This window comes from Anarhichas minor, unplaced genomic scaffold (assembly GCF_050575085.1).
Source record: "Anarhichas minor isolate MPS153535 unplaced genomic scaffold, ASM5057508v1 ptg000058l, whole genome shotgun sequence".
Taxonomy (NCBI): Eukaryota; Metazoa; Chordata; class Actinopteri; order Perciformes; family Anarhichadidae; genus Anarhichas; species Anarhichas minor.
Window position 1 is genome coordinate 6,739,016 of NW_027466504.1, and position 20,679 is coordinate 6,759,694.

Below are 20,679 nucleotides of genomic sequence, written 5' to 3' on the forward strand. Positions count from 1 at the left end.
CAGCTAAATGAAGATTTCTGTATAATGAACTGCAAGAAATAACTAAAAAAAGACGATAAAAAAGATATACTAATCTTCAATTACTAAATTGATGACTATTTTTTTTATAAAAAGGAAGGTAAGTCTTAAGGTAACATGTCTTCTGAGGATTTTATCCATTTGCAGAAAACGCAACTTTGTTCTTTTTGTCCACGAAGACCCAGTAATAAACAACAACAAGCTATCAGAAGAAAGAAACCCCCTTCTGCATTAGTTTAGGAGGAGAAAGAGGGCGGCTTGCAGCCACAGCCCTACTCGTGCTTCACGTCTTTTCTAAAAGACAAACTGTGTCCATAGGACAGCTATTCCGCTGTAATTGGTGTACACTGTCTTCTAAAGCTGAGGTAAGAGGTACAATGCCTTGCCTGTGAAAGGGAACTCTAAAGCACGTTAAAAGTGAATTACTTATTGTGTAAAGTGTGTTCGGGGTCATTCTGGTCACGATGCGCGCACCTCTCCAAAAGCGCACACGTCTCCAAAGACGCACTCCATACTTTCTAAAAGGCAGTCACATTGTTGAGGGGTTTCACAAGAGGTGTACATATGGCATCCGGGTTGCAATTAAATGTTTTTAAGATGTTTTTTCTATCTTGAAGAAGTTTCCTTTTTCTCTTTTTTCCCACCCGGCAGCTCTTTGCCAGAAAAAGAAGAAGGGGAAGGGGGGGCACATTGAAAGGCTTCGCTGCTAGTTCGGGATGACAACAATCTGGTCAGCGAGTTGTTGGACTTTGATTGCCCCCCTCAAAACGTCCTTCAAACAAAAAGCTGAAGACGAAAATAAAGCCCCACCTGGTACTTCTGTTTGCTAAAATAATAATATATAGATTTCGCTTAATAAATAATCAAAGGAGACTGCAGTTGAGGAAGTATTAATCAGGAGCATCGGGCAGGTATCACCTGCTCCGGAGCTTGCTCGGTTTATTGTTAAATATTGTTAAATCACTTTTCGTACCAAGTCTGCTCCGATATCTGCTATTTCCACAGCAACTGGGCGCTTATGTTTGCCTACACTTTGCATAACAAGCAGGACACTACACGGCACACTGATAAAAAGAGAGACTGACAACTTCAAACCCACACCTGTCCACGCTATCCGAATATGGATTTGGCATCAATGGATATTTGTAAAGTGGTAATATTCCGTTTACTTTAGACTTTCTGTGCCTTTTATAACAGCAAGGCACCATCTCGTATCTCAACGGTGTATTTGTCCAGTTTATTGAAAGCATATGGTTATCAGATTGTTTCCAAAACACATATTTAGACAGAAAGTTAAGGAGAGCTTTTTGTGATCCTTTGTTGGCAATTGTAAATCATGTTTGAGCTCTGCCACACTCCCCCCTCTTCCCTCTCCTCCTCCCCCACCAGGGCTGAAACGTGTCTGCGTGTTGTTGACATATTTTACTAATCTTTAACTCTCCAAAAGTAAAGTTAATCTAATGCGCCCCTGAGTTGTGGCGATAGTGGACATGTTTTTGGAGATGTCATAGCGCACACATGTAGGCTCACATTACAGAATAAATCGGGATTTTATTGTTGTGGCACACAACAGGACCCTTTGTACTATCAGTTCACACAAAAGGTTTCTCCCTTTCGAATACTCTACGTTAGGTGGCCCCATGCGTAATTGTCCTTCTCCAACTACCTGAGCTTTGCGCTCTAAGGCATTGGGCGAATGTTTGTCCAAATATATGTGGCATTAAACGTCTCAGTTCCTTTGATGTAGATCAGATTTTGTGAGCTAACACGGAGATAAGTGACTCCTTAAAATGAATGTTGGCAACATTCAAGCAAGGACCAACTTGCAAGCAGCTCAAAGCTATTTAATGCCAACCTTACCAGGTCATGTGATATGCGCACAACCAAAAATACGCAACTGTATACGTACTAATAAACAATTTATTTTAAATAAATTGAGGAGCTGCTGTGGTTTCTACCTCAGTTTTCAGTACTGTGGTGCATCTGAAGTTAATTTTAGAAGAAGTTATTATTCCCACCATGTACCCAACACGGCATGTGCCAATATTTCGAGTGCGTAAAATGTGGCATTACAAGTATCCTTAAAGATAGAGATCAGATGACACTTGCAAATGCAGACCCACACCTCGTGGTTAACAAAACATCTTTCTGGAGAGAAATACAGTGATGTGTTAAATATTTCTCCGTAGCCTTTTTGTAAAAGATACGACAACCAGTTGACTACCTTTCCAGCGTCTCTTTTTTAATTAACACGGAGACGTTATTACTGCATGCTGCACAAATACAGAACTGACTGGCCTTGAGCGCTTCCAGAGGAGATGAACACTTACCATCCACACTCGTGTACCAGGTCATTCTCATAATGCTCGGATGTGGATGAAAAGTTATGCGTAAAATGAAGACTTATATTCATATACTTATTTACTCTATGTCAGTTTTTTTTCTTTAATGCCTGGAACTCCACCGCTCATGAAATTTAACTGAAATCTAAATGTGAAGAATACAGTTCAGTTTGCAGGCTGAGTGATGATCTCTACGTAGTTTATCAGAAACACGCGTGTCCTCACTGAAGCCCACGATAAATATCCCAATAGTGTTATTTTACCCAGACAGCCAGCACTTTTTGCTCGGTGGGGTCACAATATAACGAACAGTATATAGACAGTTACTACAAGAAAGCCAAGAAAAAGTCTCGTCTACAAAATCAAGTTTGATCTCACAATAACATTTGGTTACTTTTATCTTGGCTTACATATATGGCAAGTCACCACTGAAATGACAAAGATGACACAAAGAAATTGAGCAGTGTGAAGACTGCCGAGAGGGGGAGAGGGTGAAGGACGCGCTGCCTGGAAGCTGATTGGCCCCCTGACAGTCGCTGTTGATTCAGGCGTCCACCGGGCAAAAAGATAAGATAAAGGCCATATAAAATAGCAGAGATGCGCATCCATCCCTCACTGTCAGCTGCACATACAGCGTCTGCTGCCTCCAGCTCCAAGAGAGGATTGACAAGGACAACTGGATGTCTCCATATCCAAGCATCACCTGTCAGGTAAGTGCAAAGAAGTCCATCCATTTTTTAATATCTGGTATTTGGTCTTTTACAGATAGATTGCTGAGTTACATGACTCTTAACACTTTAAAAAGTTTGAGGTAAAAAAGCTGCATTGGTTATAATAAGTGAAATCATTTCTTGAACATGTTAGAGGCTCACCAAAAAAGAGTTCAGACTCAAAAGCTTTAAAAAAAAAAAGTTTTATTTTTAAACAAAACTTGATTAACTGACTCTTTAAGACATTATTTCCTTAATGCAAACGAAACAGTGGTTGGCCAATATTATTTATGGTTATGCATTAGATATTTGATTATATGTCAATTGTTTTTCTATTGCAGAGTATGTCTCCCAAAGCACCGTGCTCCCCAAACGACCTGCGCACATCCAGAGCCGCAGTGACGCTCTGCGGGTTTCCTCCAGCTGTCCGCAGTCGCGTGAACGAGGCCGGTGACACCAGTGAACACGAGCCACGAAAGCCGCTGAGCGTGACCGGAGGCGAAGCCTCCCTAAAGACAAACCCGAGACCCCAAAGCAGACGCGAGCAGTCCGGACAGCGGGGCAGGCGCAGAACGAAGGCCAACGACCGGGAGCGCTCGCGGATGCACAACCTGAACTCCGCTCTGGACGCGCTGAGGGCAATCCTGCCGACTCTGCCCGAGGACGCGAAGATGACCAAGATCGAAACTCTGCGCTTTGCCCACAACTACATCTGGGCTCTGAGCGAGACTCTGCGCATGGCCGACCAGCACGGGCGCGCGCCGGAGTACCTGCCGCCGGTGGGGTCCGACCCGAGCAGCCCAACCAGCGTGTCCTCTGCGGAGTGGGACTCAGCGTCACCTGCACAGTCCGGTTGTGCGACCTCAGCGGTCTGCGAGCAGACACACCGTTACACGTTCTCTCCTCAGATGAAGTGTAAGATGTTATCGAGAGACCCGTCCGCTGTCATCCCCGTTACCTTCTATTTCAAGTCAGTCTGCGGGGAAGATGACCCGAAAAACACTTGGCGCTTTTGACTCTTTATAATCGCGAGCATTTTTATTTATTTACTATTATTTTTTTTACAAGGAACTGTGAGTAACTTAGAAAGCTGCTGCCCTGCTCTCTGTGTTAAACCTTTGAGGCATGCCGCACTTCCAGACCCACCAGTGCAGCAGCTTTCTCTACCTTCAGAGTGAACGTAGTCCTTTAAAGCACTTAAACTAAATGGGTTCAAAATGAGTGTTTAAGATAAGAAGTGTGAGTTTCAGAACACCATTTCATGACAAAGCAACTTACAATCAGTCCCACTCCGTGAAGCACAATCATTGAGGACAAGACAATTGGTTTGAGCTAAAAATATTTATTTTGGTAATGATATTCAAATGTGTTTCTGCTGCATAAAAGTAAGTCTATTTATTTAATAAAACATGTCCCTCTGGGTGAAAAAGTGTGGCTTTCCTTTGTTTCCAGGATTCAAACGAACATACTGAACATGTACAAAGACAAATATCATTTAAACACAGTGGCTGTCAATCAAATGGAAAATGATACATTATTTTTAGGGAGAGAAAAAAAATATAAATGACATCATTTCATAGTATCAATCAACTTTCCTTTTGTAGATGTCAATGTGCAAATCAACATTTTCAAAGATGTAGTTCTTTACTGTCCTGCCTACCAGTGACTGTACTGAAGCTTAATGCGAGAGAAAGACCCTTGGAGAGTCTTAGGAGTAGCAAGAGCTAAATGTTGGAATGTCTTGGGTCACGTCGCGGCGTCCCGTAGTGGCGTGCAGTCCGAGGCAGAGCTCAGCGAGGCGCTCTACTTGGGGAAGACGGTGACCACGTCGTAGCCCTCTGGAGGCGTGACTCGCTCGCGTGCGTGCTTCTCGCAATAAATCTGCTCCTCCACAAAGAAATGTCCCTTCTGCTTGAGGTTGACGTCGCAGTCCGTGCAGGTGTAGCACTCGGGGTGGCGGAACTTGTCCCTCAGCTTTACCACCATCCCCCTGAAGGAGACACATCACATAGATCTCGTTAAATGATGTCGTTCATCCAGACGCTAAATCATGAGCTGGGTTCAACTGATTTGGATCAGGTTTTCATGGTATGTGCAGCGCTAAAAAAAGGTTAGAAGCTTCACTACATGTCCAACGGTACTACTAACATCGCACCGATATGTGACTGCTGGACATTTCCTTGCAAAAGAAATGGCCTTATTATTATTATGCTTTTATTACAGACTGACAGGAGGGAGAAATGTCAGGAAACAAAGAGACAGAGATGCAACAAACGTCCCGGCCATTCTGATTCTCATATACTGTGAACTCCGTCAGACAACAGTGTGTGGGTATGTATGTAGAATGAGTCCTAACCTGAACCAGGGCTGACATAGGATATCAGCAACTAAATACAATTTAAGGGGAAATATATTGCTGTAACACATTTCAACAGCGGCAACAAGACTTCCCTTCGGTCCTAACTAAACTCAGCCACAAGGTGGAGACAAACTCCAGACAGAGACACTCTCGGGCCCTTTGTGTTGAGTCGCAACATTTTGTCACAATGTGGAGGGTAAATAAATGCAATAACTGACTGTGGTGAACTTATTCAGTGCTGCAAAATGAACACGTGCAGAGGAAACGTAGAATACTTACACGATCCCCGACCCACATTTGTCACAGGAGGGTAACTTGTCCGTGTTCCCCACCGATGAGCCGAACTTTGTGGCGGGTGGTTTCACACTCCTGAACCCCGATGGTTTATCAGGGTCCCCTACAAACACAGAGAGGAACGGCTCAACGTACTTCGAGGCTCCGCTGGTTCGACACACATCGATGACGCGTCGTTTTCATTGGGATTTTGAGTCCCCTAAATCTGTAATGTAATGTAAAAGCTGGGTGTGATAAGCAGGCTCCGTACCCGTCTCAAGGATCTCCTGAAGCACTTTGAATGAAGCCGACTGCCGCGGAGGCTCGTCGGACTCTTGGTTCTCCTGCAGCATCTTGTAAACCTCAGAATCTGCTGCTACAGCCGGCCGCTTGCCCGTCTGCGATGGATCCGATGGAGCCCTACGAAGCAACAGGGTTCATTTCAACACGTCTGCAGGAGGCAGGAACGTCAACGCGTTCTTAGGAAACACACGGCAAACACTTTGTTTGATACATAAAGAGCACGGCTGGAAAAGTCCAAGAGATCATAAGACCGTTGCCCTTTTGTGTATCATGCTGATTTTCACAAAAAAATAATTATTCTGCTGTTTAGTACCCAACAGAGATGAGATGGAAGACTGTCCCATATTCTCCAGAGTTTTGTTTTCTTAATTCTGTTTTGTGATAGAGTTTAATATTGCATTCCTAGTCTTAACGGTGGCATGAAGTGATCCAATCGTCTACCTTCTACCATTCGCCAATAGCTGAGTGAATACCTCATCATATCCACATTACTGTGACTTGTAAAGACACGCATCACCCAGCCTTCTGCAACTCTATTTCTGCTGAGCGAACTGATCAGAAATACTGAGAATCCACTCTCACCTGTGTGTCCAATCAATGAAGTGATTGATTCTGAGACGTGTTGTGCTTCTTTCTCTTAAGATGAAACATTGGAACTCTTTGATCAAACTTTTCAAAACAGTGCTTTTGTAAACTGAATGTTTGGAGCTAAAGTGGACGATCGGAGCGGAGGGACGGCCTCCTCACGGCTCTCAGCGACGAGGCGGAACAAAGCAACAACAAACACACAGAGGGAGAAAGACTCCATTCTCTGCTCAGCAGACTTACCCACCACTACACAACTTCATTACTACTATATAGTCTGTTGGGTTTGGCTTAATCCAAATGGGCTGTGAATCATAAGTGAAACACCAATAAAAAGCGTGGGACGTGGAGACATTGAGCATGTAGTTGAACTTTGACCTGCTCTCTGGAGAGCAAGTAGAGGGCGAATCAGAGCCCAGTAAGAACCAATAGAGCCAAGAAAGCAACATTTAGATGTTGCTACCAAACAAATACAATAGATACGTACACTTCAATCGCTAACATACGGTCAGATTGTTGTTGTATTGGGTCAAAGACAGTTGGATTTTGTCTCTGATCACCAGACCCCAACTTACTGGTTGTTGGGCTCGTTGGCCATCGCGATGGTTTTGACTTCGTCCACAGTCGAGTTGAAGTCCTTGATGTTCTCTGAAGAGTAGAGACCGGACGGGCTGTTGTACTGGTTGGTCACAACTTTGGGGCCAAACCCGGCGAACGGCAGAGCGCTCCTGTTGTGGGTGGAGCCTATGTGTCTCACTTCCTGTTTGAAAAAACGGTACCGTTAGAGCTTTCAGTGAGTAACCGAGCAAAAAATAAAGGGAGTGAGGGCAGAGGTTTGTGTCTGAAACATGCAACACACGTTGTGCAACCTCGATGCAACGGTGGTCACAACTTTTGACGCCTTCAGATGAACTGTCATTTCATAAAAAAAAATAGAAAAAAAGTATGAGCTTGCACATGCACAAACATGCAGCAGATAGTTATGACCGTCAAGAATCTTACTCAATATCTGAAAACACCCAACCTTTAATTCAATAACGACGGAAAATATTGTTCAACTGAAAACGTCAAAACGGCCTCATTTGCTTCTTGGCCGGCTGCTTCTAGTTTGACTCGAAGTCACACATAATTTAGCGGGATAATGTGCGACTGTGGATTGGGACTTAATTATAGCCAACGGCCTCTTTTAAGAGGAGCACGTCATGACACTGGCACGCCATGAAAGTGGGCGCATAAATACCACCAAATCTAGCTCATGCATCACGGTGGGAGCACGGAAATGCCTCCAAATATAGCTCATGCTTCAAGTGTCCGACGACTGAACCGCAGAAATACCCGAGAGTCTCTGGGAGCGAGTAAATCTAACACGAGCAGTGACCGTACGGCCCAAAAAGTACAAAGCAAAGGTTTAAAGTAATGAAACAGTGAACACACAGTAAAAGTGACCAAATCCAGACAAGCTGCTGAAACACGTGTTGTGTGTGAGTGAGAAAAATGCACAACATTCTGTGAAACACACGGAGCCAGAGACGCCGTTTCCTACATGAATTCACACTTTTCCAGTCAGCGGGCAGGAACTGAGGCTTGCGTCAGAGCTTGGCTGATAAACTACCGTCTCCTAGGAAACCTCCTGTTGGGAAGTAAACAATGACTTCATCGTTGGCAGTGTAAAGAGAGAGAGAGAGAGAGACAGAGAGAGAGAGAGAGAGAGAGAGAGAGAGAGAGAGAGAGAGAGAGACACACACAGAGAGAGAGAGAGAGAGAAAAAGAAAGAAAAAAAAACCCACAAGGCTTTGTGGGTGCGGTGGGAGAGGAACATGCAGGCTTCCAGACACCGTATGACCAGACTACCTGTGAGGACTCCACATTCCAAGCTGAATGAGAGAGTTTGGGGGGGGGGGTCATTTTAAAAGCTCAACCCGCTGTGGTGTTGAGACAGCAAACACACACACCTTTGGCTCCGATGCAAGATTCATCTTGTACGGATGTGTCTTCCCTTCCTCGGAGGAAAGCGGTGACCACATTTTAGATTCTGACCTGCGGAACAGAGGACGGACAAGAAGCCTTCGTGTTATTATTGAAAAATCACAAAATAGCACCACACATATTGGCTTTAAAAATATATATATATAGAAAATCCTCCAGAAATCCTCCACCTCCAGTAAGTTACAATATAATGACACAACGCAGCTTCGCGTACAAAGTAAAGATGTCGGTACAACAACAGAAAGACTTAATTAAAAGCCACGAATAAACACCACGTCACTCCCAAAAACACCTGGACTGCAGCCGAGCCCTCTCACGTTACGCAGCGTTCGTCAGACTCTGCACATGTCGCTACATCCCACCTGTCTACGGAGAGCACCATCTCCTCTATGCAGCCCTTGATCTTGTTCTGCGCCGCCAAGTGAGTCATGTTCTCCGTGGGTTCTCCGTCGATGGCCAGGATCATGTCTCCGATGCACAGGTTGGCCTGAGCGGCTTTACTGGCGGGGGTGACCTGCAACACGGGGGACACAGTTCATAAGAAACAGGGACTTTGTATGAGCTTGATTTGGAAGGTATTTGACACTTGTAGAGGCAAAGTCGAACCTTTATTATATTTTAAAAAATCTATTTCCATAAAGATTCTTTAAAAACAGCACTTACACATAAAATAACTTGAATCGTGAATATGTGGAGAACACAGGTTTGGTTTACAGTGAGATGCGACCTTATAGTCTAACCAGAGCTCAGATCTACAGCTGGATTGTTTAACTGTTACCTTCAAGGACCTTAACACGGTTAGTTATTTACAGTACACACGGGTGAGGCCGAGAGCTGCCTGGAGGGCAGGCACACTACCGAAGATAAGGGCATGAAGCAGAGAGTCAGTCCAAACATTCCAAATCACTTTTCCATGGGCGGAGTGGAGCTCACACTGGAACAATATTTACAACAGGAACAGCAGCCGCCACTCAGGCGGAGTACACAATGGAGGGTTATATTCTTATTCATTAATGTCACACTGAGAAACGTGTAGGATGCAGAGTAACGCTTTGCATTTCGGTAACGTTAGGCCACACGCGCGCGCTGTTAGTAAAGTAACAGAACGAGCTACCAGGAAGTCAAAGGGGGGGGGGGGGGGGGGGGGGGGGGGGGGGGGGGGTTAGAGGTTCAGGGACACTCGGGAATTTCCATAAAAAAATTAAAAAAAAGTCCTCCATATTATGCTTTTAATTTGAAGTTATGACTAAAGTAAATTAAATATGACAACCCACGTATATAATTAAGTCTGCAGAAATTAAATGCTGGCATATTTTGACTAGTTTTCTTTAACTTAAGTATACAGTTAAAAAAAACATAAAACATCACTAAAAAAAGCGAAACGTTGAGCTTTCAAATAACAAGAACTGAAATGGGGAAATGTTACGTTAGCGGTGTAAAAGTGCACAGCTAACGTGTAAAAACACTGGACAATTCTTGTCAGTGGCTCAAAGTACAATACACCGACAGTGTAACAATAGTTAGCTAACGTTAAATGAAAGTGATATCAGTTAACTTAGCCGTCTGAGAAGTAACGTTAGCCTTTTGTTAACTCGAGCTAACGTGAACTAACTGTCTGCTCTCAGTGAAGGAAACAGCGCGAGGGGAACGTCTCGTCGGGACCAGCCCAGGTGTGGTTACCCTGAATGTGACCATGTAGCAGCTAACAGGAACACTCACCCGGGAAATAGTCAGCGGCTGCTCGAAGTCCTTTCCTCCGACCAGCCTGAAGCCCCAGGGCCCAGGACCCTGCACTACAACCCGGAGAGGCATGGCGGTATTGTTGGTCTTTCGGGGGAGTCTGCTACCGTGTTTAAAGATCCGTCTCAGACCACCAGCTCACTTCCAACTGCATGTGACATGTGCAAAGATCGCAAGCTAGAAGTTTGAGCCTGGCTCCGCAGCATCAGAGCAGTGGGTGGACCCTCAGGTTACACTTGGACGAATAGATTTGGAAGTTTCCTCGCTGATAAATGAGAGCGCAAAGATCGTATATTGACAAAATGTATCACTCCGTAATGTGTGTCGGGGAAGCTGACCAAGGTAACAGGGATGATTTTGACCTAGAGAACAACTAACAATACGACCCAACCAGAACCAAGACTTTTATATACAGTTCTGATTAAAAGTCCAAAACCAACAATTGATTGAACAGACTAATGTGTATCCAACGCCCAATAAAGCTTATTCATCTGTGCCAAAAAAAACCTATTAAAAACACATAAATGAGTTGCACTGTTCCTGCAATACAATAAACATGGCCACTCTTTGTTTTTTATAAATAGTTACCAGTACAATAAATGTGTATTAATTTGCAGGACTGCATCTGAAAATAACATCTTCAGTTAGAGTGCCACAGACCGGAGAGGGAAGTCACAAAGTGAGTGACAATAATGCATCGTTGGTTTTTGTCTCTTCATGGGAGTTACTGACAACAATAAAAATAAAAGATGACACCAGACTTATCCTTTAAGCTGAGAATGAACCCTATGCATCACACACACACACACACACACACACACACACACACACACACACACACACACATTCAAACAATAACTCACAACTTTGTGTTTGTTGTGTCCTGATGAAGAACTAACAGAAGGAGAGACCTCCACTTCACCCATTGTGAGCCGTCACTCACTAAACATATCCATGTATATCCTGACCAACCCAGTGAGACATAATTATTGTAGTGAATATTTAAATAATCTATTTGAAAAACAATAATTATGGTAGCTGAACCTTTAACATCGATGAAAATACTGTAAAAGCAGAGCAGAGTGAGTCCTCTTCGTGTTCCGCTCCTCTCAGATGAGCCCCAGTGTTTGTTTTAGGGATGTCGGCCTGCCGGTACGTCACCGTGTTATATGCGAGCTTACCATTTATGGTAGAGCTAAATCCCAGGATGTGGAATGTGCCGCTCCCAAAAACTTGAATTCCTGCCAGAGGATCTCTGCTGAAAGCGGAGAGAAAAAAGCTCTGTAGACTGACCGAATGAAACACGTCCTTTCTTGTGGGGGTTACATGCATCCTCAGCAGGCCTCCAGGCCACTGCAGTCTGTGAGGGCTTTAAAGTGTTTAACATCAAGTCAAGCGCAAAAAAAACATCTGCTGCTGTACAAACACATCTGTCAACAGCACCACCTCAATGGCATTTTACTAAACTATTTATGTAAACCTAAGTTATCCTCTTTAACACTTAAACTCGTTTCATTAATCTCAATAATTATCCAAGGTGTAGCCTAAATTATGTGCCACACCAAATAAAAAGATAATAATTTGCAGTTCAGCAGCCCGGATATTAACAGCTCCTGTAGCTCACATAAATTTGCATCCGCTCATGATTCCACAGCCACAGAGAATGAGCCTTTAAACACTGTTGTGTAGCTCTGAGCTCATAAACCTTTATACTGCTGACTTTACTCCGTTAACATCTATATGCCAAATGAGCTTATATGTCAAACTAATTCAGATCTTTTGCCAGAAATCAGAAAAAAAGTAACACACCAAATGGTTTAAACGGTTTATTAAATATTGCATAATACCGAAAGTCACAGCAGTGTATAGTATCTTTATTTTAATATTATCAATGTAACAGCACTGCAAATTGAAGCAAACAAAGCAAACCTGTTGCAGGTTGTGTGTCTCATCAAACTAGTCCATCCTTATGATTATTAATCATCACGTTAAAGCATCGTGTCACACTTTTAGGTACTTGCACAGTAACTGACAGGTTCTTAGTAAATGTTCTCCCATCACAGAGACTAGGACTAATGGGAAAACCATGGTTACATTAAATATGTCATGGGTACATTTCAATGACCCCCCCCCCCCCCCCCCCAACCAACCAAAAAGAAAACTAAATGAAAATGAGGCACAATTTTGCTTCTAACATAAGGCATTATGATCGTCACAAATGGCAGCGTAATGTTCATATGCGTTAAACCTCCTGTGCTCAGTAACGCTCCACTCTGTGCTTTGCCCCCAAAAAAACATCCTTCAGGTAAATAAAGCGCTGCGAGTGACGGAGAGCTCAGTCTGCTCGCAGTCTATTTTTTTATTTTACATATTTACAATCCTTCTTGTGCCTTGCTGCTCAGTAGTCTGCATGTTCATTCAAGATGAAAATACAGACATGGTTTTGTGTTTTGTTTTTTTACATATTGTGTGTGCATTGCGCCACATTCATCTATTCATACATTCACACATCCCTGTTTCTGGAGCACAATACCACAGGAACAATATGGAGTGAGTTGTGTGTGTGTGTGTGTGAGACTAAATAGTGATTGTTTATTTGTCCACCGTGTAGTGTGTTTGAGATGGAGCGGATCTTTCCTTCTGTCAGGGAAGAAAAGCCGACAGACTCTCAGCCAATCAGCACATTTTCACGCGGAGCTGAAGTTACACAGGAACAAAAAAAACAAATGTTTCGCCAGCAGTGGAGGGGAAAACATGCTTTTGTGGTGTAACAAAATACCTGAATATTATATCAGTGCTACACAGGCAGACCCACAGTGCGGCGTGTTATCTTGAGGAAACATTCCTTTGCAGATGTTGGCTAAAATTGTCGCCGGTGAGAAAGAAACTCCTTGTTTTTTTTTGTCAGAGAGGATGAAACGCTGATTGCTACTGACTGTTGTTACATGAATACACTTTGTCACTTATTCAACTTACATACGTCCCTTATGTGGCGGCCACATACATGTTCCGAATGTTTATCATCACTGAACAACTGTAGCTAACACATTGAAAAGACAAAGCCGTAGAAAACACACACTTCTAGATGTAAGAGAGCTGCTGTTCTTTCTTTTTAATACTTCACATCATGTTTCTGCTTTTGTGCACTCGTGGAGAGTTCTAGTGTCACGGGTCGGCCCACTGAGAGTCCGGCACCATCTGATTAGACATGTGTGGATTTTGGGGGTAAAGGACCCGGCTACCTGGAGGATGAGATAGTCACACTAGTCCACCTGGTATAAACAAAACTGAATTAAAATACTTCCCTTGCAATTACCCTAAAAACCGCCAGCCGGAGCAGGTCGTAACAAGCACCGAGAGCTATTTGACAAGCTCTGCGAAGGATTGATGAGCGCGGCGTGGTGGTTGATGACAACGAGGAATCCGATGAAGATGCGAGCAGAGAACAAACAATAGCTATCGTCTTTCGACCTGTGCGTGTGGACTACTCTGACATGCTCTGTGCTCTCAGGGGGGGGGAACGGGGGACGGCCTCGGATCAAAAATGCAAAGCGATCTTCCATTAGGGAGCGATGGAAGCTCAAAGAGCGGACTGTCATCGCTTCTAATGCTTTAAGCTCGAGGTGGCCGATGTCGAGGCGATGGCTGATCGTGTTTCATGCTCCGATTTGATCTGTCCACCGCTGTGCATGCTGTGCTAATGCTTCTTATTCAAACCATTCCGCTCTCTGTGTAAGCCAAGTTGTATTCATTACAATATGAAAATATGGAGCCACATTTGGAAGGCCTCTTAAAAGTTTTCTGTACACATTTACATGGCGAAAAAAAACATACAATCCTGTCAGTAGGGGCGTGGTTAAAACCTCAATATGCTCTTAAAAATGATTATATTCTAAGACACCTCGTTGGCAAAGATGAAATATCTTTTTGTGATTAATCTGCTATCATGTTGTTAGGTGGGATCTCCCTTAAAGACCAAACAGGAAGTTAAGTGCTACCACGCCTGTCCTGTGGTTGCGCTGGAGCCAGGCGTCTACCGCCAGCTACCTGACGGGCCTCGTCCATCAGCAGACACGGTTTACGTCAGAGGTGTGAAAGGACAAATAAATAGAGTTTGAAAATATAGGATGTGCATACACACAGTTTCTCCTCACTTTTATCAGACATTCAACACAGTCCACGTGTCCTGTGTTTGCTGTTGAGGAGCTAACAGCACATGACTTGGTAATAACTGTCGTATAACAACTTTGGGATAGAAAAATGAAGGCAATACTGCACCGGTATCTAAAGCTTTGGGGTTACACTGAGTTGCCAATGTTCTGTGACGTTCTTCAAATACTGGAAAAATGAAGATTCATGACATGTGACAGAAAGTAAAACAGGTCCGTCAGAGACCACGTTCTAGAGGGGCTTCATACATAATCTAAACGGAAGCACGGACCACCACATTGGATTAAATGTCTGTTAACACTGAAGGTTCATACTTAGCTAATCGTGATGAACACCTCTGGTCCTGAAAGGTAGCTCGCGGCAAACAGCTCCACCCACACATCTCCTAAAAACACATCCTGCATCCTCCCAAGTCCAGTTCAGGTAATCAGATCCACTCTTTAATCCTCACACTGCTCTGCTGCCGGCCTCCAGACTCAGGTGCTACGTAAACACTTATGTACTGTAGATTACATGGACAAGATGGAAGCTATTTATCTGTACAATAAAAAGCTACTTTGCGGTGGGTTGTCGCGGGGAAATTCCACACGTGGAGACAGACGGAATTCTGTCAAGAAGAGTGTGCAAAGCGTTGTCGAGGTGTTCACCAGACGGAGGTCTGGGCAGTGAGCTGTCTCTGGCTCCGCCTCCCCACGTACAGTTTGACATACCTCAGGCCCAACCGAACACTTTCCCAGACAAAATGGACTCGCCCGGCTAAATGACTACGCTAACCAACAGCCATGCGCGATAGTAGTGACTTCCCAAGCTTGACAGGCGACCATGTGTTACAGCCAGATTAGACGTCTTTACAGTTTCACCTCCTTCACGTAATTCCCAGGGAACGTCCCAAACTGTTTCGTCCTCTTTGAGGTTCCTGTAGAGAAAAGAAAGAACAAGGATCGAGTAAAAAAAGGATTCTCAGATTAAAGGCTAAAACGACGTCGACTTAAAAGCAAAAATAACATATTTAAGATATATTTAAGATGAATGGCAAGTCCTGTGCATGTTGCACTCAATCCTCCGCTGTCATGCTTTAGAAACCCTACATGGAAGGATGTGGGAATGACTCTACTTCTGCCCGGAGCGTGCACATTGCACGCGTACAGTCCTTTGCTGTCATTGTGCAGAAATCCTGTAAGGATTAATGTGACACTGCGAGTGTGACTGCATCCCTGAGGAATGAGCCCCCCCCCGAGGCCCGCAAGGCACATACCGACAAACCAGCCGTCATCGCACTTCTCCATGACGCTGACGAGATCGCCCTCCTGCAGCTCCAGCTCGTCTTCGTTCAGCGGCACGTAACTGTACAGAGCCTGGAAACTGGAGGAAGAAACTAGACTGGTAAACTCGCTAAGCTAAGAAGACGCAAAATCCCAAAAGCAGTGATGAAATTATGACAAAAAACATGGTGTGATAGTGAAAGCGATCTCACTCACATTCCACAGTTGAGACGGTTCGGCTCCGGGCTGCTGCTGTGAGAATGGGGTTGCTGGGAAATGATGAGAGATTGTTTACTGGGGTGGGGGTGCAGTCTATGGACAGAGTCATGAGGGTGGTGGGACAGGGTGCTGCAGTACCTCACCGAGGTCTCAGCTATATTCAAGATCTCATTACACACTGCCTCCTAGTAGTAGTGGTAGTAGTGGGCGAAGTCGTCAGAGAGAGACAGACAGCGGCCCCACCGAAAGTCCCGGAGGAGGCCGAGGTGAAGAGGTGAAGGAGTTAGAGAGGGAGGGGGGGGAGGTGAGGGCGAAGGGGGCGAGACAGGAAGGTCGGTCCAGTAAGTAGCAAGGCAGGAAAGGAAGTGATCCGTTAAAAACCGGGAGAGAAAGCGGAGGAGACGTTGGTGGAGCCCGGGAGGAGAGGCATGGAAAGGCAAGACAGCAGAGTGAGAGCATGTAGACAGGAAACATGAGGTATTAGTTCACTTTTTAACAGGATACCATTCAGTGTGATCATGCAGTGTTTAAGGGAAGCTCACTGGTACAGATGAAGTCATAGCTTGATGTTTGGGGTAAATGTACTCTTGTGTTCTCTCATTCGCTTTCTTGCTGAGCGTTAGATGAGAAGAGCGATTCCTCTTCCATATCCGTCCATTCAATACAACGCTGATTTTTTTGCCCCTTGTTTTATTGTGAACCTTTTGTTAATAACTTCTCCTGCTTATCGACCTGGTTCAACAACTCTTTTTAAAGTTGTCGGTGCCAAACCACCTCATCTGACCTTTACATTGGGGGGCGGAATTACGAAACCCCTGCAGCCACTTTCAGTCATGCGGTACCTAACTCCCAAATATTTTGGTCTGTGTACGGATTAAACAAACAAGACACCAATAAACACGTTATGTTAATTAGTGAGGTCTAGAGGAACTGGTAGGCGAATCATATCAGCTTCGGACAGGCTAGCTGTTTCCTCCTGTTTGGGGTCTTTATGCTAAGCTAAGCTAACTGGCCTCTACTTCCAGCTACATATTAAGCCGACAAACATGAGAGCGATATTGATCTTCTTCTTCTTCAGAAAGAAAGAAAGCAAATATATATATCTTTTTCCCAAAATGTCGTACTACTCCTTTAATTAAGGGACAGTCCTCTAATATCTCACATATTTGACATAATGGGAGTTAAAGATGATGTGAGCCAAATGGATCTTTGAAGGCGATGGGTTAATAAGTTAAACAGATGATGAAGTCACTAAACAAACTACACACTGCTTTTGTAAAACTCCACCTTACCGCAAAAGAGTTGACATTGTTGTTGTCTTGGATGTCGAACAGCATCACAGGGCTCCTGGAGCTCCGGCCGTGATGGTCAGCCTCGTTCTTCACAAACTGCAACACAGAAATGTCAAATCAGCGAGGACATTTAAAAAAAAATAAAAAAAAATAGGAGCTTTTCTCTAGAGCTCGCACCACACACCCACCACCTGCTGTGAATACCGTCAGACCTCAGCCACAGTCAGGTTGCATCTCCCTGTCGGTGGAAATTTCAACCTCGCAGCAGCTTTTGAAACGCAAGCCAACGTGTGAAACCTATAAATACGCACTAATAAATATGTCACTGTCCTAAATAAACTTCCAAACTCCAACGGCGTCCATGTTATCACACCTCCACATGGAACAACAACAACATGCTGAATTTTACGAAGAGGAAGAAATCTGAGCTCCCAAATCGATCCTGAAAATGCAACACAATAGCTCCTCTTAATGCTAGGAAACCTGCAGCGCACCGCATGAACACTGAAAGACACGGAAGAACACTGTAAAACACTGTAAATCACTTGCGTGTTAGTAGCGCACACACAACAACATGCAGACTTGCAGCTTTAAGTGGTGTGACCACTTTGAACCTAATCTGCCTCCACTAAACCAGCAGAGTCATCCATGTGGCCAACTTCAGCTCAGATCTACAAGTTAGTGTCCCTTCCTCCACTCACAAACGTCAGTGTCAGCACTTCATCACACTTCTATCTTAGGGAATCGAACGGTGGCCAAAAGCCCGTGTTTCTGAGTGAGCCTGGGATGCAACACCGCACACCATGCAGAAGATACCTCTGCAGGGCTGTGTCGCCTGCCGCTCTGGGCTGCGTGGCCCCCGTCCCCGTCTGCGCCTTCCCCCTCTGTCGACTCCTTCTCCCCCCTCACCCAGCCCTCCAGCACCGGCCCCCCACAGGGGCTCACGCTGCGGGACAGACGCGGGGAGTGAAGGGAGAGCAGGAAATCCCCCCCCTGAGGCGGGGTGAACGTGAGGAAGGGGGTCGTTGAGTTGGGCCTGGGCGGGTAAGGCGGGGGGAGAGGCGAGGCGGACGGGGAGGCCATGGGGGAGACGCAGTACGGGCTGCCGGTGATGGGGGGCACGGGGCTGGCGGAGTAGGGCGGGGGCAGGTACTCGCCGCAGCGGTAGGACACGGAGGGCAGCGGCGGCAGGGGAGGGGTGGGCGCGGTGGGGGGGCTTCCTCCTCCCACGGTCAGGGAGATCCACTCAGAGGAGATGGCGTGGACCTCGGGGGACACGGAGCGGCGGGGGGAGCGAGGGAGGGGCAGCGGGGAGGTGGTCAGACGGTTACGATACAGCTTTTAAGAGCAACAGGAAGGTGGGAGGAGATGGGAGCGACGAGGGGATGAGGGAAGGAAAAGGAAAGGAAAGATGAGACAAGTTCACTGGGCAAAAAAAAAGAATAAAATCAGAAGTGAAGTCAACATGTACATTGATGAAAACGTATGGATTCAGAGACGCAGTAAGAAAACCTCTTCACCACATCCAAATGCAGCCTCCCTACCTGAGGAGATGCGTTGGTGCTGCGCTGTGGCGACTGGCTGACGGGGGGGTCGAGATACTCCACCCCGTTTTTGATGCGGGGTCGTCTGTTCACCTCCACGTAGGTGACGGGGAAGATGCCTTGGCGGTTGGTGCCCGAGATTTTGCCCTCGTACCAGTTTTCATCGACTCTACGAATAAGCGTGATCCTCTCTCCCTGCAGAGACAAAAGCATCTCTACGTGTTAGAAAATCCTTTATTAAACTCGTTTCAAAGTGCTCCGAAATGAAATGACTAACTCCCACTGCACACCTTTCTGAAGGACATTTCCACCACCGTGTCCCCGTTGAAGTTGAAGCGGGCGACGGCCTCTCCGTATTCCAGCACCTGCACCGGGGCACTTTTCTTTGGCTGGGCTTTCTCTGTCGGGGGAAGGAGCTGAAGGAGGCAACGAGTAACAAAACAGATTGAGTGAGAAAATACAAGTTGAATCACACTGTGCAGCAGAACACTAGACGGAGAACTCACGTACCTCGACGTAACTTTGAGGGAAAATGCCAACTCTTCCGTGATGTTCCCCTTCATACCAGTTTTGATCCACCTGTCGAATAATGTAGACAATGTCTCCCTTCTGAAACGGCAACTCCCTAGAAATGTCCCAAACACATAAGTTACTCACATGAAATGAAAGAAGCAAAAAAAACTATTTTACAGCACGAGAATGAAGGAAGAGTGATCTCATGCAGTCCCGTGTTTGACACCAGATGGGTGGGGTTTATTCACATTCAAGTAAAAGGACACTTCTAATTCTATTATTAGGATTCTACTCGTCTAAACAGCAACTTCCTGCGATTGTGTGATTCGGCATTTTGTCAGAATTTGCTTACCCCACCTATGAGACAAAAGAAATGCTGATAAGGTCGGATCGTATGTAAATCTTCAAAAAGGTGGACACAATTTACCAGCGTCTTAAAACCCAACGTCCCTGCATCAACTGCCTGTTAGACCCGTAACAGATACTCACTTTAGAGTTTCTGCTCTGAAGTCGAAGCGAGCCATGGCTGGAGTTCTCTGTGCAGAAACAAAGAAGGAAACCCGTTTCACTCTGATTTCATGACTCAAGTGTTAACAGATCCCTCAGTGAATGAAAGTTATCCAAAGGATTAAATACCCATTATGGACTGACCTCTTTTGACACTTTCTGGTTACTGTACCCTCTGGGCTTCGTCATTGTACGTGTATTAAGAAAAGAGTTTCTGGAATCTGTTGTGAGCTGTAAATCTGTTGCCCTTTCAGTGCCCCGTGTGAACATGAATATTCTGGCAACGACAGGATTGAGGTGATTGTGACTGACTGGGTCACCCCTGGGGGGGGGGGGGGGGGGGGGGGTGTTTACAGTCACCACAGGGGTGCAACTAATACCACATTACGTGTAGATATATAGCCGGTAAACAGCACTTGCTCTCCCCCCTCTGAACCTTCGACCCAGAGGAGAAAGCCTTGCGTGTCCTGGCTCACACACACAAACTGACAAAGCATCTGCCGTCCGGCTTCCTGCTTACAGAAGGATAAGACGTAGTACCTCTATGCCTGATTTCCTCTTCTCCGTGTTATCTGTGATGTTGAGCAGGTCTCCGAAGCGCTCGTTGGTGATGAACTGGTGGTGCGTCGGGACGATGCCCGTGTGTCGCCTGGACGCCGTGTCGGCCTCTTCCTGTTCCCGCTTCAGCCGCCGCTGCTCCTCCAAGATTTTCTGCCAGGAAACCAGACTGAACTGTTTGTCCCCCTCCAGATATGGGTCTCCTCCACTCTCTTATTCATGTGACACAGCGGTTATGTATAATATATGATTTCCTCATTCATAACCCAGCTCTCTGGACTAAAGTTCTTTCTGTGCA

The 20,679-nt window shown here is 45.4% G+C and overlaps 2 protein-coding genes across 2 annotated transcripts in view; both read right to left on the reverse strand.

Moving 5' to 3' along the window:
- Positions 1-4,396: 4,396 nt before the first annotated feature.
- On the reverse strand, positions 4,397-10,554 carry pdlim1 (PDZ and LIM domain 1 (elfin)). Its single transcript, XM_076077071.1, has 7 exons — positions 10,296-10,554; positions 8,939-9,090; positions 8,543-8,627; positions 7,166-7,350; positions 5,974-6,122; positions 5,709-5,826; positions 4,397-5,060 (listed from the first exon to the last, which is right to left on the reverse strand). Exons 1-7 carry the CDS (start codon positions 10,386-10,388, stop codon positions 4,874-4,876), a joined length of 969 nt encoding a protein of 322 aa, XP_075933186.1. The 5' UTR covers positions 10,389-10,554; the 3' UTR covers positions 4,397-4,873.
- Positions 10,555-12,128: 1,574 nt separating this feature from the next.
- sorbs1 (sorbin and SH3 domain containing 1) overlaps positions 12,129-20,679 on the reverse strand; it is a 39,256-nt gene continuing 30,705 nt past the window's right edge. Inside the window, 10 exon segments of the mRNA XM_076077301.1 lie at positions 12,129-15,402; positions 15,742-15,848; positions 15,965-16,017; positions 17,260-17,355; positions 18,076-18,597; positions 18,804-18,998; positions 19,094-19,219; positions 19,314-19,428; positions 19,806-19,852; positions 20,364-20,534. Of these exon segments, the coding sequence (XP_075933416.1) occupies positions 15,335-15,402; positions 15,742-15,848; positions 15,965-16,017; positions 17,260-17,355; positions 18,076-18,597; positions 18,804-18,998; positions 19,094-19,219; positions 19,314-19,428; positions 19,806-19,852; positions 20,364-20,534 (1,500 nt within the window). The 3' untranslated portion in view covers positions 12,129-15,334.